The sequence below is a fragment of the Nicotiana sylvestris genome, chromosome 8 (assembly GCF_000393655.2).
Source record: "Nicotiana sylvestris chromosome 8, ASM39365v2, whole genome shotgun sequence".
NCBI classification, from domain to species: domain Eukaryota; kingdom Viridiplantae; phylum Streptophyta; class Magnoliopsida; order Solanales; family Solanaceae; genus Nicotiana; species Nicotiana sylvestris.
The window spans coordinates 8,740,973-8,758,064 of NC_091064.1; the positions used below are offsets into that span (position 1 = coordinate 8,740,973).

At 31.8% G+C, this 17,092-nt stretch overlaps 2 protein-coding genes across 5 annotated transcripts; one reads left to right on the top strand and one right to left on the bottom strand.

Moving 5' to 3' along the window:
• Nucleotides 1-9,403: 9,403 nt before the first annotated feature.
• On the top strand, nucleotides 9,404-11,867 carry LOC104220667 (transcription factor MYB58-like). The gene is made up of 3 exons (XM_009771565.2): nucleotides 9,404-9,542; nucleotides 10,394-10,523; nucleotides 11,234-11,867. Exons 1-3 carry the CDS (start codon nucleotides 9,404-9,406, stop codon nucleotides 11,865-11,867), a joined length of 903 nt encoding a protein of 300 aa, XP_009769867.1.
• On the bottom strand, nucleotides 11,281-16,509 carry LOC104220666 (tRNA (mnm(5)s(2)U34)-methyltransferase, chloroplastic). 4 transcript variants are annotated; one of them, XM_009771561.2, is made up of 7 exons: nucleotides 15,832-16,509; nucleotides 15,689-15,755; nucleotides 14,469-14,661; nucleotides 13,505-13,578; nucleotides 13,186-13,341; nucleotides 12,773-12,901; nucleotides 11,281-11,678 (listed from the first exon to the last, which is right to left on the bottom strand). In XM_009771561.2, the coding sequence occupies exons 1-6, from the start codon at nucleotides 16,052-16,054 to the stop codon at nucleotides 12,778-12,780; spliced, it is 837 nt and encodes a 278-aa protein (XP_009769863.1). In that variant the 5' UTR covers nucleotides 16,055-16,509; the 3' UTR covers nucleotides 11,281-11,678; nucleotides 12,773-12,777. The 4 variants fall into 4 exon arrangements, with proteins under 4 accessions (XP_009769863.1, XP_009769865.1, XP_009769861.1 ...); XM_009771563.2 differs by having other exon boundaries at nucleotides 11,281-11,642; nucleotides 15,832-16,147; XM_009771559.2 differs by having other exon boundaries at nucleotides 11,281-11,688; nucleotides 15,832-16,147.
• Between the last annotated feature and the right edge of the window lie 583 nt (nucleotides 16,510-17,092).

The window sequence follows — 17,092 nt, forward strand, 5'->3', positions numbered from 1 at the left end:
TAATTCTTTTTAAGAGCATTTCCATACTTTTGTCGGTCAAATCATTGTCTGAATCTGAAGAAATATCACTAATATCACATTAAGCTTGTACGGATCAGACTTGGAAGAAAGTTTAGAACAAAACTTCCTATAATCTCTGTCATCATAGAGTCTTATGATCCCCATTCTATGGGAACTTCCATGACCAACGGAACACATTCCGTCTTCATCAACCTTGTCACTCTCAATTAAACTTCTTTTCCTCATGGAAAATAAAGTACAGAATTACTCTATAAGCTCTTCTTTTATCTACTTAGAAAATACTAAATTCCTACCTACACCATCACTATTTGAAACACATGCCATTGCCTTCTCATCATCATTGTCGCTAATGAGAAGAACAATTAAAGGCACACTTTGCCAGGTACTGTGTCTTAGTTATTCTTGGTGGAAGTTCTATTGCATGTCTAATAACGTCATCAACCTCTTCTAATAATCCTCCGGCAATCTAAAATTCCAAAACATAAACTAAAAGTTCAATTCATATCCTAAACCTTCAATTCATATCCACAAAAGTTCAAGTCATATCCTAAAGGTTCAACTCATATCGTAAAAAGTTCAAGTCATATCGTAAAATTTCAATTTATATCGTACAAGTTCAATTCACAAGAACAAAACCTAAAAACTAAAAGTTCATCAATTCTTATCCTACGAGTTTAAACATAAACTAAAAGTTCAATTTATATCCTAAAGGTTCAATTCATATCCACAAAAGTTCAAGTCATATCCTAAAATTTCTATTTATATCCTAAAAATTCAACTCATATCCTAAAAATTTCAATTTATATCCTACAAGTTCAATTCACAAGAACAAAACCTAAAAACTAAAAGTTATATTCATATCCTACGAGTTTAAACATAAACTAAAAGTTCAAGTCATATCCTAAAGGTTCAATACATATGCTAAAGGTTCAATTTATTTCCTAAAAGTTCAACTCATATCCTAAAAGTTTCAATTCATATCCTAAAAAGTTCAAGTCATACATAAAAGCTTCAATTTATATCCTACAAGTTCAATTCACAAGAACAAAACCTAAAAACTAAAAGTTATATTCATATCTTACGAGTTTAAACATAAACTAAAACTTCAAGTCATATCCTAAAGGTTCAATACATATCCCAAAGGTTCAATTTATTTCCTAAAAGTTCAACTCATATCCTAAAAGTTTCAACTCATATCGTAAAAAGTTCAAGTCATACATAAAAGCTTCAATTTATATCGTACAAGTTCAATTCACAAGAACAAAACCTAAAAATTAAAAGTTCATCAATTCTTATCCTACGAGTTTAAACATAAACTAAAAGTTCAATTTATATCCTAAAGGTTCAATTCATATACACAAAAGTTCAAGTCATATCCTAAAATTTCTACTTATATCCTAAAAGTTCAACTCATATCCTAAAAGTTTCAATTCATATCCTAAAAATTCAATTCACAAGAACAAAACCTAAAAACTAAAAGTTATATTCATATCCTACGAGTTTAAACATAAACTAAAAGTTCAAGTCATATCCTAAAGGTTCAATACATATGCTAAAGGTTCAATTTATTTCCTAAAAGTTCAACTCATATCCTAAAAGTTTCAATTCATATCCTAAAAAGTTCAAGTCATACATAAAAGCTTCAATTTATATCCTACAAGTTCAATTCACAAGAACAAAACCTAAAAACTAAAAGTTATATTCATATCTTACGAGTTTAAACATAAACTAAAACTTCAAGTCATATCCTAAAGGTTCAATACATATCCTAAAGGTTCAATTTATTTCCCAAAAGTTCAACTCATATCCTAAAAGTTTCAATTCATATTCTAAAAAGTTCAAGTCATACATAAAAGCTTTAATTTATATCGTACAAGTTCAATTCACAAGAACAAAACCTAAAAACTAAAAGTTCATCAATTCTTATCCTACGAGTTTAAACATAAACTAAAAGTTCAATTTATATCCTAAAGGTTCAATTCATATCCACAAAAGTTCAAGTCATATCCTAAAATTTCTATTTATATCCTAAAAATTCAACTCATATCCTAAAAGTTTCAATTCATATCCTAAAAATTCAATTCACAAGAACAAAACCTAAAAACTAAAAGTTATATTCATATCCTACGAGTTTAAACATAAACTAAAAGTTCAAGTCATATCCTAAAGGTTCAATACATATGCTAAAGGTTCAATTTATTTCCTAAAAGTTCAACTCATATCCTAAAAGTTTCAATTCATATCCTAAAAAAGTTCAAGTCATACATAAAAGCTTCAATTTATATCCTACAAGTTCAATTCACAAGAACAAAACCTAAAAACTAAAAGTTATATTCATATCTTACGAGTTTAAACATAAACTAAAACTTCAAGTCATATCCTAAAGGTTCAATACATATCCTAAAGGTTCAATTTATTTCCCAAAAGTTCAACTCATATCCTAAAAGTTTCAATTCATATTCTAAAAAGTTCAAGTCATACATAAAAGCTTTAATTTATATCGTACAAGTTCAATTCACAAGAACAAAACCTAAAAACTAAAAGTTCATCAATTCTTATCCTACGAGTTTAAACATAAACTAAAAGTTCAATTTATATCCTAAAGGTTCAATTCATATCCACAAAAGTTCAAGTCATATCCTAAAATTTCTATTTATATCCTAAAAGTTCAACTCATATCCTAAAAGTTTCAATTCATATCCTAAAAATTCAATTCACAAGAACAAAACCTAAAAACTAAAAGTTATATTCATATCCTACGAGTTTAAACATAAACTAAAAGTTCAAGTCATATCCTAAAGGTTCAATACATATGCTAAAGGTTCAATTTATTTCCTAAAAGTTCAACTCATATCCTAAAAGTTTCAATTCATATCCTAAAAAGTTCAAGTCATACATAAAAGCTTCAATTTATATCTTACAAGTTCAATTCACAAGAACAAAACTTAAAAACTAAAAGTTATATTCATATCTCGAGTTTAAACATAAACTAAAACTTCAAGTCATATCCTAAAGGTTCAATACATATCCTAAAGGTTCAATTTATTTCCCAAAAGTTCAACTCATATCCTAAAAGTTTCAATTCATATTCTAAAAAGTTCAAGTCATACATAAAAGCTTTAATTTATATCGTACAAGTTCAATTCACAAGAACAAAACCTAAAAACTAAAAGTTCATCAATTCTTATCCTACGAGTTTAAACATAAACTAAAAGTTCAATTTATATCCTAAAGGTTCAATTCATATCCACAAAAGTTCAAGTCATATCCTAAAATTTCTATTTATATCCTAAAAGTTCAACTCATATCCTAAAAGTTTCAATTCATATCCTAAAAATTCAATTCACAAGAACAAAACCTAAAAACTAAAAGTTATATTCATATCCTACGAGTTTAAACATAAACTAAAAGTTCAAGTCATATCCTAAAGGTTCAATACATATGCTAAAGGTTCAATTTATTTCCTAAAAGTTCAACTCATATCCTAAAAGTTTCAATTCATATCCTAAAAAGTTCAAGTCATACATAAAAGCTTCAATTTATATCCTACAAGTTCAATTCACAAGAACAAAACTTAAAAACTAAAAGTTATATTCATATCTTACGAGTTTAAACATAAACTAAAACTTCAAGTCATATCCTAAAGGTTCAATACATATCCTAAAGGTTCAATTTATTTCCCAAAAGTTCAACTCATATCCTAAAAGTTTCAATTCATATTCTAAAAAGTTCAAGTCATACATAAAAGCTTTAATTTATATCGTACAAGTTCAATTCACAAGAACAAAACCTAAAAACTAAAAGTTCATCAATTCTTATCCTACGAGTTTAAACATAAACTAAAAGTTCAATTTATATCCTAAAGGTTCAATTCATATCCACAAAAGTTCAAGTCATATCCTAAAATTTCTATTTATATCCTAAAAATTCAACTCATATCCTAAAAGTTTCAATTCATATCCTAAAAATTCAACTCATATCCTAAAACGTTTTTCTTGGTCGAGAAGGAAGTTCCATTGCATGTCTAATAACGTAATCAACCTCTTCTACAAAATCCTCCCGCAATCTAAAATTCCAAAACATAAACCAAAATTTCAATTCATATCCTAAAGGTTCAACTCATACCTAAAAGGTTCAATTTATATCCTAAAGGTTCAACTCATACATAAAAACTTCAATTCATATCCAAAAAAGTTCAAGTCATATCGTAAAGGTTCAACTCATACATAAAAGCTTCAATTTATATCCTAAAAGTTATATTCATATCCTACGAGTTTAAACTTAAACTAAAAGTTCAATTTATATCCTAAAAGCTTCAACTCATACCTAAAAGGTTCAATTCATATCCTAAAAATTCAACTCATATCCTAAAAGGTTCAATTTATATCCACAAAAGTTCAAGTCATATCCTAACGGTTCAACTCATACATAAAAGCTTCAATTTATATCCTAAAAGTTATATTCATATCCTACGAGTTTAAGTTCAATTTATATCCTAAAGGTTCAACTCATACATAAAAGCTTCAATTCATATCCACAAAAGTTCAAGTCATATCCTAAAGGTTCAACTCATACATAAAAGCTTCAATTTATATCCTAAAAGTTATATTCATATCCTACGAGTTTAAACTTAAACTAAAAGTTCAATTTATATCCTAAAAGCTTCAACTCATACCTAAAAGGTTCAATTCATATCCTAAAAATTCAACTCATATCCTAAAAGGTTCAATTTATATCCACAAAAGTTCAAGTCATATCCTAACGGTTCAACTCATACATAAAAGCTTCAATTTATATCCTAAAAGTTATATTCATATCCTACGAGGTTCGTTAGTTTTTCATCAAGTGATTTAATGTGAGTGTTTATGTGTTGGTTTTTTAGTTTTTGATTTAGTATGAATCATTCATCTTGGTTATGATGTTGTTTGATTTAGTTTGAGGTCAACTGATGATCGAGTTTAGTGATTTGGATTTAAAGGTTCAACTCATACATAAAAGCTTCAATTCATATCCACAAAAGTTCAAGTCATATCCTAAAGGTTCAACTCATACATAAAAGCTTCAATTTATATCCTAAAAGTTATATTCATATCCTACGAGTTTAAACTTAAACTAAAAGTTCAATTTATATCCTAAAAGCTTCAACTCATACCTAAAAGGTTCAATTCATATCCTAAAAATTCAACTCATATCCTAAAAGGTTCAATTTATATCCACAAAAGTTCAAGTCATATCCTAACGGTTCAACTCATACATAAAAGCTTCAATTTATATCCTAAAAGTTATATTCATATCCTACGAGTTTAAACTTAAACTAAAAGTTCAATTTATATCCTAAAAGTGGGCGACTCGTTGTACTCAAACAAGAGCCACACAACGATTCGCTTAAGGCCTTAAACATTAACATTGTCTTGAACTTTAAGAGAAAATCCAAATATACTATCATGTGTCTATATTAAATATCTACCTATAAACTAATCAAGATTAAACTAAAAGTTCAATTTATATCCTAAAAGCTTCAACTCATACCTAAAAGGTTCAATTCATATCCTAAAAATTCAACTCATATCCTAAAAGGTTCAATTTATATCCACAAAAGTTCAAGTCATATCCTAACGGTTCAACTCATACATAAAAGCTTCAATTTATATCCTAAAAGTTATATTCATATCCTACGAGTTTAAACTTAAACTAAAAGTTCAATTTATATCCTAAAAGCTTCAACTCATACCTAAAAGGTTCAATTCATATCCTAAAAATTCAACTCATATCCTAAAAGGTTCAATTTATATCATGTGTCTATATTAAATATCTATCTATAAACTAATCAAGATTAAACTAAAAGTTCAATTTATACCCTAATATATATATATATATATATATATATATATATATATATATATATATATATATATATATATATATATATATATATATATATATATACCTATGAATCAAGTCTTTGACGTTAAATTAGTATCTATTGCTTACTAAAATATTGAAGGAGAAATACTCAATAAAGTCTAGCCTAAATATTCAACCCATACCCTAAACCCTAGATTTCTATAAAATGTTAAATAATGATAAATACAATCTAAACCCTAGGTTTCTATAAAATACAATGTTAAATAATCAATTGAAACACTAATTCTAGGTTGAAACAATAAACAATTGAAACACTAATTGAAACCCTAGGTTTGTAATTCTAACCTTGAATTTTTAGGAGGTGGAGAAGGAGAGACACAACAACGGCAGAGGCGACGGCGGCAGCTGAGCGGTGTTCGTTGGTGGCGTGGGTGGGGCCTGGTGGTGGGAGTTGGAAGGGGGGTGGGGTTTGAGGGTGAGAGAGAAAAGAGGGATTTTGGGAATTTTTTAGAAAGAATGGGAGGGGATCCCGGTTTTGAGAGTTATGTAATTAAAATAGCGACCAACGTTGGTCGCTATTTTGGTGGGTAAAACAGTTTTGAATTTTTAGACATAGCGACCAACTTTGGTCGCTATATTCTGACCGTTTGACCAAAATAGCGACCAAAGTTGGTCGCTATTTCAAAAATAAATATATATATATATATATATATAAGCTGTATTCGATACGCTATTACCTAATACACTTATAGTTAGTGCATAGTATAGCGTATGTATATATATATATATATATATATATATATATATATTATATATATATATAAGCTATATTCGATATGGTATTACCTCATACACGTATACTTAGTGCATTATACTTAGTGCATAATATAGCGTAAGTATACATATTGTATATATATAAGTTGTATTCGATACGGTATTACCTCATACATTTATACTTAGTGCATAGTATAGCGTAAGTACATATATTATATATATATATATATATATAAGCTGTATTCGATACGGTATTACCTAGTACACTTATACTTAGTGCATAATATAGCGTAAGTATATATATATTGTATATATAAAAGCTGTATTCGATACGGTATTACCTCATACACTTATACTTAGTGCATAGTATAGCGTAAGTACATATTATATATATATATATATATATATATATATAAGCTATATTCGATACGGTATTACCTAGTACACTTATACTTAGTGTATACTATAGTGTAAGTATATATATTGTATATATATAAGCTGTATTCGATACAGTATTACCTCATACACTTATAGTTAGTGCATAGTGTAGCGTATATATATATATATAAGCTATATTCGATATGGTATTACCTCATACACTTATACTTAGTGCATAGTATAGCGTAAGTCCATATATTATATATATATAAGCTATATTCGATACGGTATTACCTCATACACTTATACTTAGTGCATACATATTATAGCGTAAGTACATATATTATATATATATATATATATAAGTTGTATTCGATACGACATTACCTAATACACTTATAGTTAGTGCATAGTATATCGTAAGTACATATATTATATATATATATAAGCTGTATTCGATACGGTATTACCTCATACACTTATACTTAGTGCATAGTATAGCGTAAGTATATATATTATATATATAAGCTGTATTCGATACGGTATTACCTCATACACTTATACTTAGTGCATAGTATAGCGTAAGTACATATATTATATATATATAAGCTATATTCGATACGGTATTACCTCATACACTTATACTTAGTGCATAGTATAGCGTAAGTACATATATTGTATATATAGACACACACGCCCGCTTCGTAGTACTATTCATCCCTTGTATTACAAAATTATTAACGACTTACATTTATATTATTTACATAGTAAACACAAAAGTGATTTTTAAATTTGACCATATAGAGACCAACTTTGGTCGCTAACTTTAAATGAATTTAATTTAGCGACCAAAGTTGGTCACTAAATGTACATGAATTTAAATTAGAGACCAAATTTGGTCACTAAAATTTAATCAGATTTATTTATATAATATTTAAATTAATAATAAAAATTATTAAACGTTAGAACTGGGTCCCACATTGGCGACCAACTTTGGTCGCTAAATTTTGAATTATATTTATTTATATTTTATAAATTTTTTACATAAATATATATTTATTAAAATATTATAACTGGGTCCCACTTTAGCGACCAAAGTTGGTCGCTATCTTCTTATCCTTCAGTTAGCGACCAACTTTGGTCGCAAGTTTTAAATTATATATATTTATATTTTATAAGTTTTATAAAATAATAATAAAATTATTAAAAAAATTTGTGTGAGTCCCACTTTTGCGACCAACATTGGTCGCTAAACTTAGTGTATCTTTGACCAAGCAAATCTGACTAGTCTAGTCAACAGTTTGACTAAATTTGCGTCCAAATAGCGACCATATTATTTCAAATATTTTTTTTTTATTTTCTGTAATTTAGCGGCCAACTTTGGTCGCTTTTCTTAACAGACCAAATTTGGTCGCCAATATTTGGTCGCTTTTTGGCCGAATTCTAGTAGTGGCAGAGCAATAATGCATACATACATACATACATATATACATACATATATATATATATATATATATATATATATATATATATATATATATATTTGATGTTGCACGGTATATGTATTTTAAGTTTTGTTAGGATGGAAATGATCTGCTCGTGCATTACAATTTTGTTTTTTATGATGTAAAATTTAACAGGTTTTAATTAGCTTATACGTAAGAAGTAATATTACTTCAATAAAACAATGGATTTAAACAAAAGGAACGCTGTAATTGATATTAGTAATAGTAGATGGATATGCTCGCTAAGGCTAGTCGAGTTGGTTGGGCAGGAGATCTCCCAAATGGGAGTTTGTACGTTCAAAATTCCCTGCATGCTTTCTGCCTCAAGCTCGTCATACCAGACTTGTATATCACATTGGAGCGATGTTTATATACATACATACGTATATAAATACCAAATCATTATGTACCAAGAAATTCTTTACTTTTCGAGTTCGAACACGAGACTCTTGATTAAGGATGTACCGTATAGACTCTAACCATCCCACTACAGTACTGTACGTTGAAAAACAAGTGTTTAATTCGATTCAATTTGTTAGAAAACAAAGGGAATTACTAGTTTGACTTAGAAGGATGGATATTTTTGAATTTGCAAATACTAGTAAATTAAAAGTAGTGAATATTCTGGTCCACTTATCACACTAGAAATTCTTAAGAGGGCCCCACTTCTTTTTCCATAATTTTGTCATAAATTAATAGACATCTTTATGACTATATATATATCTAGCCCTTTATCCCCCTATTTGGAGATATAGACACATGTAAAAGATATATAAAGGAGAGTAGAGGTGAGAAACAAAACCAACATATATATATATATGTGTGTGTGAATATCAAGTTATATATTATATAGACTAAATATGGGTAAAGGAAGAGCACCTTGTTGTGATAAAAGTAAAGTGAAGAAAGGGCCATGGACTCCTGCTGAAGATTTGAAGCTTATTTCTTTCATTCAAAAAAATGGCCATGGCAACTGGCGATCCCTCCCCAAACAAGCTGGTAAGATTTGTAGTTCCGACATGTAGTCTTGGCGTGACTGGTAAAATTGTTGTCATGTGATCAGGAGGTTATGAATTCGGGCCATGGAAACAGCCTCTTGCAGAAATGCAAGGTAAGGCTGTTTACAATAGACCCTTGTGGTCTGGTCCTTTTCCGGACACCGCACATAGCGGGAGCTTAGTGCACCGGGCTAGAGAATGGTTCCCCTACGTAGCCTTGGTGTGACTAGTAAAGTTGTTGTCATGTGACCAGGAGGTCACAGGTTGAATCCCGTGGAAACAACTATCCTCTTGCAGAAATGTAAGGTAAAACTGCGTACAATAGACTCTTGTGTTCCTGTCATTCCACGAACCCCGCACATAGCGGTAGTGTAGTGGATCGCTGCACCCCTGTATAAAGGGGGAAGGGCCCCAAAGGTATAACGTAGGAAGTCTATCATGATACAAATATTAGTGGCTAATTCCATGGCTCAAACTCGTTACCTATAGATCACATGGAAATAACTTTACCTTTGCTCCAAGACTCTTCTTCGGTCCATATATTCCAACTATATGTTTAAGAATTAATTAGATCTTTATATTATTCTTCCTGAGTATCTCTATGTTGTCATTCTCCTACATAGCATATCCTCTAATAGTATCAAAAAGATTTAGCTTATATATATATACCGAGAACGTAAACATTTAATGTTTTTAACCTGTTGTAGCAGGTAACACTATATCACTATTCTACTTTTTAATAATGGACGGGTGCATGTAGTATTTTTTATTATCGGATAGTGTAATTTTTTTTTTTTTATGAAGTTAAACTCATTTTATTAATAATGTCAATATTGTGGATTTATAATATAGGGTTACTGAGGTGTGGAAAGAGTTGCCGTTTGAGGTGGATTAACTACTTGAGACCTGACGTAAAGCGAGGGAATTTCACTCCAGAAGAAGAGAACACCATAATAAAGCTACATGACTCTTTGGGGAACAGGTATATACAAATATATAGTCCTCTACAAGCTTGTCAAATATATATAGTAGTAATAAATTTTGTCTTTGCTTTAATTATTCATCACAGGGGTGGCGAATGGGTGGGTCGGGTAGAATATGGACGAGTCAAAAATGGGACAAGAGCATATATAGTCATTTTTGGGATGCTATTTAGAAATTAGCAAATATTTATTTTTGTCCTGAAATTTTAAATTAAAAATCTTAACTTTAAGACAATTCAAGATATTCTTGTCCCGAAAAATTGAATTGAAAAACTGAAATTCAGGATGCATTGGCTAATTCTTAAATAACAGCCCCTTAGAGTGGCTACATGGTGTCACTTCTACATCGAAAACGGAAAATGCAAAAACGGATAAATTTTCCGACCAGATCCATATTTAATAAGGATAGAAAATGGGTTAATATAGGTAACCATATTATCCATGGCTTTTTTAATATGATCACTTTTGAGAGAACTCCTAGTCTCCTAAGTTTGAACCCCCAATTTGAGCATTTACAAATGTAAAGGTTAAACCAATTAGTTATCCATTGGTACGGTTATCCATTTTCTAAGTGGGTTCTTATCCAAATTTGACCCGTTTTTAAAAAATTCATTATCCAACCCTTTTTTAGTGTATAATATGAATGGATATCTATTTTTTTTTTTAAATCCATTTTGTCACCACTAATCACATGCATTAATAAATGCAGGTGGTCAAAGATTGCATCTTATTTGCCTGGAAGAACTGATAACGAGATTAAAAATGTGTGGAATACTCATTTAAAAAAAAGAGTAGGGATATTGAACAAAGATATCAAGATCAATACTACTACTACACAAGAAGAATTTGAAACCAACAATAAGGGCCAATATATAGATGTTGCTACTAGTTTAGTTGAAGAAGCCACAGCATCTGCAGCAGGTTCTTGTTCTCCAACTTCTTCCTATGGATCATTAAACCTCTGCAACTTGAGTACTGATCACGTTCGCGCAGCAGAGGCTTGCGACAACCAAGATCAGGTGATTAATGAAATACCATCAGATTCAGCAGGGACAGATATTGATTTTTGGGACATGTTGGATACTGATTTGAGTCCTGATTTAGACTACTCCAAAGTACTGGACATTTACAGCAATCACTCTGATCAGTCTCAGCTGCAGGCGCCTCATTATACAAATGAAAGCTCGTCAGATCAACATGATGAATGTCAAAAGTGGTTGAGATACCTGGAAATTGAACTTGGACTAACTCAAACTAGTACTACTACATATACTGGAGCTAATTATTATGAATGTTGCGACGGTTTTACCACACAAGACCAAAATAACACCATGCAAGTTTAGGCTTCAGCTAGGCCTTTTTCACCTCCATTTATACATCAATAGTATCTATTACTCCTACTATACTAATTACTAGCCCAGGTAATAAAAAGACTGTATAGTAGTAGTAGTATTTTGCATCTAGAACTAAGACTCGCTTGTCTTCTTACCTAGAAATAAAGGGATGCTTGTTAATCCACACTAGTTACTGGCAGCTCAGTTCAGTCATCTTGTTGTTATTTAAAGGGGATAAGGCATAAAATCCTCCTGAACTATACCCGAAGTTGCTACGACACACCTTACCTTTGATGTCACAGCAACATCGAATATAGTTCAGGGAGGATTTTAACATATAGTGGTACATATGGTGCATGAGTCAGACGATCGAGTAGTTCAATTAGACTCATCACACCACTCATGATCTTCTAAGTGTAATACTTTATTTATTTAAGCGCTTAGACTTGAGAGTTGATTTCTCTTCCTCTTGTACTACATTTAACTTGTGAAAATCTATGAGGCATATATATGCAAAAACTAGCAGTAATATATTGACTAGTGTGTATGTTCCCTTAACTGCCCAAAATAGTTTTGCGTGCATTCCCTAAAGTTTATACAACGATGGGAATTGGAAACAAAAAATCTATTTTCAAAAAAAGAAATTGAAAATAATACAGCTGCTGTTTGGGTCTTTGGGACTTCACTGCATTCCCGAAAATGAGAATTGAGATCGAAATTACAGCCAAAATGAGGACAAGTATTTATACAGCTGCTGTTTGATGTATAGGTAGTACTCCTACAAGGCTACGACAAAGGCAGCACTATCTACTATGATGATGCATGAAAAGGGCATTCTGATATACGTTTACAACTTACTAGGCATGTAACTTCAGAAACATGATACCAAGTCTCATTACAGTAACACATAATACCTGTCCTATCTTTTGAACAAAAATATCAGTATGGGAGCTAGTGGGCGATTCAACAGTTGTAGTTTGCAGCAGTTCCAACTCTCAACAGGTAATCCGGAAGCAAAACCTTCAATCTTCTCAAACTCCTCCCTACATGATAAACAAATGTAAGTATTTTTGTAACATAGTATAGAACCATTGAAAATAGAAGACCATTACACGCGCGATGATAAACAAATGATAATCATACAGCTACGTTGCTTATACAGAGGTCATCATTTGGATGATGGGAAAGGCCATTGACGCAAAGCTATCGAACTGATATAGTCAAGATGCTTGAACATATAGTCAGCAAGCGGCTACACGAAAACTCTCAAACAATAGAAATGGGAATACTTTCAGCTGAAAAATGAACATAAGGCTCAAGAATTCACCTTCCACCGGGATGGCCCACATAAGTTACAATGCTGATGAGTCCGCCAGGTGCTAAGATTCTCTTAGCAGCCTCTAATGCAAGCACAGTTGTTTCAGACCTGGTAATGAGCTTTTTGTCACCGCCAGGGAGGTAACCCAAGTTGAAAGCAACTAACCTGACACAAGCATTGGGCCAAAAAAGAACTGGAGGTGATCATTGGGATGCTTAGATCACGACAGAATAGGTGCAGCTCTGTCACTAAGATCACTTCACAGAAACTAGATGATATATACATTCAGTGTGTAAGCCATTAAAATCCTTTTGAGAAGCAAGAATACCTTACAGCCACATCATTCGGCACAATGTCCTCAATTTGACTATGACACATAACAAATAGCTCAACAAGTTCTTTCTGCATGACAAGGACAACAGATGTGCTTCAAATGTATGTATGATGTGGAAGAAAAACTATCATTTTCGGAAGAGAGGAGCATGATTACAGAAAAGTCAGAGCCATAATCATGTGAAAACAATTTGTAGGTAGAAACAGTTGAATGTCAAGAAAAGAAAACAGGAGCTGCCATTTGACTCCTCCTGGATGCTAAATCCATTTCATCACATTTTCATGAACTAGAATGAAATTGTAATATTTATCTACCCCACAAGACATTGGTCAATAGGGTTAAATCCGTTCACCCATGTGTAAGCACTAACGAGTAACGAGATTGAGCTTGCAAACTTCTCCAATTGAAGTCTTATATGAGCTTCGCTGTTCATAAGCACACTTATGAGATAAATTATACTACATCTTATATCAGTTGTATTTGGACTGAAAAAAGGCTAGGGAAGCCTTGAATTTGGGTGGCAGAGGGAATGGTCCCTGCCTAGGTTAAGCATAGTATAAAAGACTACCATTACTTCATTAGTGATTTTGGCTGGTTCTAGTAATTCTGGAGATGGATGTAAGTTACCAGGCAAGACGCCACAACCGGCCTTTTGAAGGAGGGAAAAGTGAAAGTGAGGGCTGAGATAGACTACTTCACTCTTTTAAGGCTGCATTATATAAAGTAAGATTATACAATATAAAGCAAGCAACTGTTTGGCTAACTATGTGCTTAGATCATAAGGTATAGATAGCTTTAAACCAAACGGAGTTTCAACTTTATGGGAATATGTATCCAAACCACCATTCTCTCTAGCTTCCTTCTACATAGTCAGGACGATCTACTTATTGGATCATTCGGTAAAATGGCAACATTAATTAGGGCCGGAGATACAAAATAGCAGAAGCAATAACTCGACCTCATCTGGACTAGCAAACTGGTCCAGTAGGGATGAAGTGCTTTCTAAAGCAATTTTCTGGACATCCATGCCATAAACTCGACCTCTCCCGGTGCTGTCAGCAACCATTCTCAATAGTGCCAAAGTATCGTAACCATTTCCACAGGTGGCATCAACAACTGCATCCCCTTTTTGAACAACTTGCTTCCAGACACTGCCATGGGTTATACGCTGATTAAATTATATAATACCTTGACATTACCAATTATAGAAAGAGGTAAGCCACCATTTGTGGTCTAGTATAGTCATACCGCTATTAAAGTCAAAACAAGGCAATGCAGACTTTAACTTCTTTAACTTCTAAAAGTGCAAAAACAAAGCAATTGCTAGAAATTACAACAACAACAACAAAGCATTGGGATCGGCTATATGATCCTCACTGATACAGAGTAAGGAACTTGCGAACAGAACTTAAGAGTTCAGAATTCAAGTTGATAGTTGAAAAATATAAGACAAACACTAACAAGAGAAAGCAATTTCAAGCAATTTATCAACTTTATTATTGATGGCACTTCATTCGAATCTATACAAATGACAAAGGGTTAATCCCGCTGAGCAGTTTCTCACAGCATATAACAAATTATTCCATTATACTTGTGACCAACCAAATTTCCAAGTAGAAAACTTTCTGTAGGAATATCACAACAACATAAAGAAATTAACAGCTTGTTTGGATGGTTGTTATGTATCTTTGATGTATAGAATGTTTGGTTAGATTGTATTGTTTGCGGTTGTTTCATGATGCCATGCACCAATAATATAAAGTTTAAACTTGCAATATTATTATAAAAAAAAAAAGGTAAGATATGAGGTAGCATTATTATATAAAAAGGTAGGGTAAAGGATAAAATATGATTATTTAATAATAAGGAATGACAAGATTTTTAAAAAAAGGTAACGATGCAACCACACAAAATCGGTCCTTCCATAAAGTAAAACGACGGATTCAACGAAACGTTACAATAAGGTTTAAGTAACAATCAAAACAAACATTGTATTTAAAGTAATAATACGATACAAAACAACAGATGACAACCATCCAAACAAGCTGTAAAAACAGCTGCTTCCACTTGAAGAAGGAACTCTTTTGCACATTGAAAGGAGGAAAATGTACCCAATTAATGTTGAACCACAAACGTAGGCTCTAAAATAGCTGAATAAAAATGGATTGGAGTACCTACTAGTGAGCAACTTCAGTAGCTTTTTTTCTCCCAAATACATATTCCACCATTACTTGCTCCATAGACCCTGAGAAAATCAAACCGCAAGTCACAAATAAATTACTTGATTTCTACAACAGTGAAAAGAAAAGAAAAAAGAAAACCTGAAATGGGGGATTCGCGGGAAAGATAGCTCGACCAAGAACCGTCAGCTCCAGCTACTGAAATGGAAGCTCCATTGGGCTCCGACGAATTCGCAAATACTTTTATATTTCTAGAATTTGTCTTCAATGGCGATAATGAGGGGCAAATATATTGGTTTAGGTTCCATTCGCATTTCACCATTCTCCGACCTAAGAGCGAAGAATACGAGTAGAAGAGATTCATTTGCAGGGAATCGACGGCAGTTGCCGGTCACGTTAAGGATAAACTCAAAATCATGCGAGGTAAGGCAGCGTTTGGCATAGAACATTTATGACAACAACAATAGTCCCTTATGTTTTGATTGGGTTTTGAAAAACATCCTTTAAATATATTTTTAAACACTTTTAGTCCTCTAAATTTATTAGAAGCGAGCAATTTTAATCTTCACGAAGTTAAATACCAACTTCAAAGTTATTGGTAGAATTAGCACTTCTAGGAGTGGATTATTTTCCAGTGCTGGATATTTTGAGTAGGTGAAGAAGTAGTCGAAGATTTATATTTCTAGAATTTGTCTTCAATGGCGATAATGAGGGGTAAATATATTGGTTTAGGTTTCATTCGCATTTCACCATTCTCCGACCTAAGAGAGAAGAATACGAGTAGAAGAGATTCATTTGCAGCGAATCGACGGCAGTTGCCGGTCACGTTAAGGATAAACTCAAAATCATGCGAGGTAAGGCAGCGTTTGGCATAGAACATTTATGACAACAACAATAGTCCCTTATGTTTTGATTGGGTTTTGAAAAACATCCTTTAAATATATTTTTAAGCACTTTTAGTCCTCTAAATTTATTAGAAATGAGCAATTTTAATCTTCACGAAGTTAAATACCAACTTCAAAGTTATTGGTAGAATTAGCACTTCTAGGAGTGGATTATTTTCCGGTGCTGGATATTTTGAGTAGGTGAAGAAATCGACTACAGGAGATTTAGAATTACTAGATATACAACAAATGAATAGAAGCATCGGCTGAAAGGTAGAGAGGTTGTTTTCAGTGGACCATCGGCTGAAAAAAAACATGTAAAGAGAAGCATTAACGATAATAAAAGAATACAAAAAACATGTAAAGAGAAGTATTAACAATAATAAAAAAATAAAAGAATTACTAGATATGTAGCTAGAATTTATTTCAGGAGAGAGGAATAAGGTGCAAGATATTTTTTTCGAATATATTGTCTATGAAAAAATTGGGAGAGATTACATTACAGATATAGACAAGAA

What these genes read in the sequence shown, in the direction of transcription:
- LOC104220666 (XM_009771561.2), bottom strand. Translation starts at nt 16,054, where the DNA reads ATGAATCTCTTCTACTCGTATTCTTCGCTCTTAGGTCGGAGAATGGTG. An exon ending in CCGCGAATCCCCCATTTCAG is followed by an intron (nt 15,756 to 15,831) that starts GTTTTCTTTTTT and finishes TGATTTTCTCAG; the next exon opens with GGTCTATGGAGCAAGTAATG. An exon ending in AGTTTGCTAGTCCAGATGAG is followed by an intron (nt 13,579 to 14,468) that starts GTCGAGTTATTG and finishes CTTGTCATGCAG; the next exon opens with AAAGAACTTGTTGAGCTATT.
- LOC104220667 (XM_009771565.2), top strand. Translation starts at nt 9,404, where the DNA reads ATGGGTAAAGGAAGAGCACCTTGTTGTGATAAAAGTAAAGTGAAGAAA. An exon ending in ATCCCTCCCCAAACAAGCTG is followed by an intron (nt 9,543 to 10,393) that starts GTAAGATTTGTA and finishes TTTATAATATAG; the next exon opens with GGTTACTGAGGTGTGGAAAG. An exon ending in CATGACTCTTTGGGGAACAG is followed by an intron (nt 10,524 to 11,233) that starts GTATATACAAAT and finishes TAATAAATGCAG; the next exon opens with GTGGTCAAAGATTGCATCTT.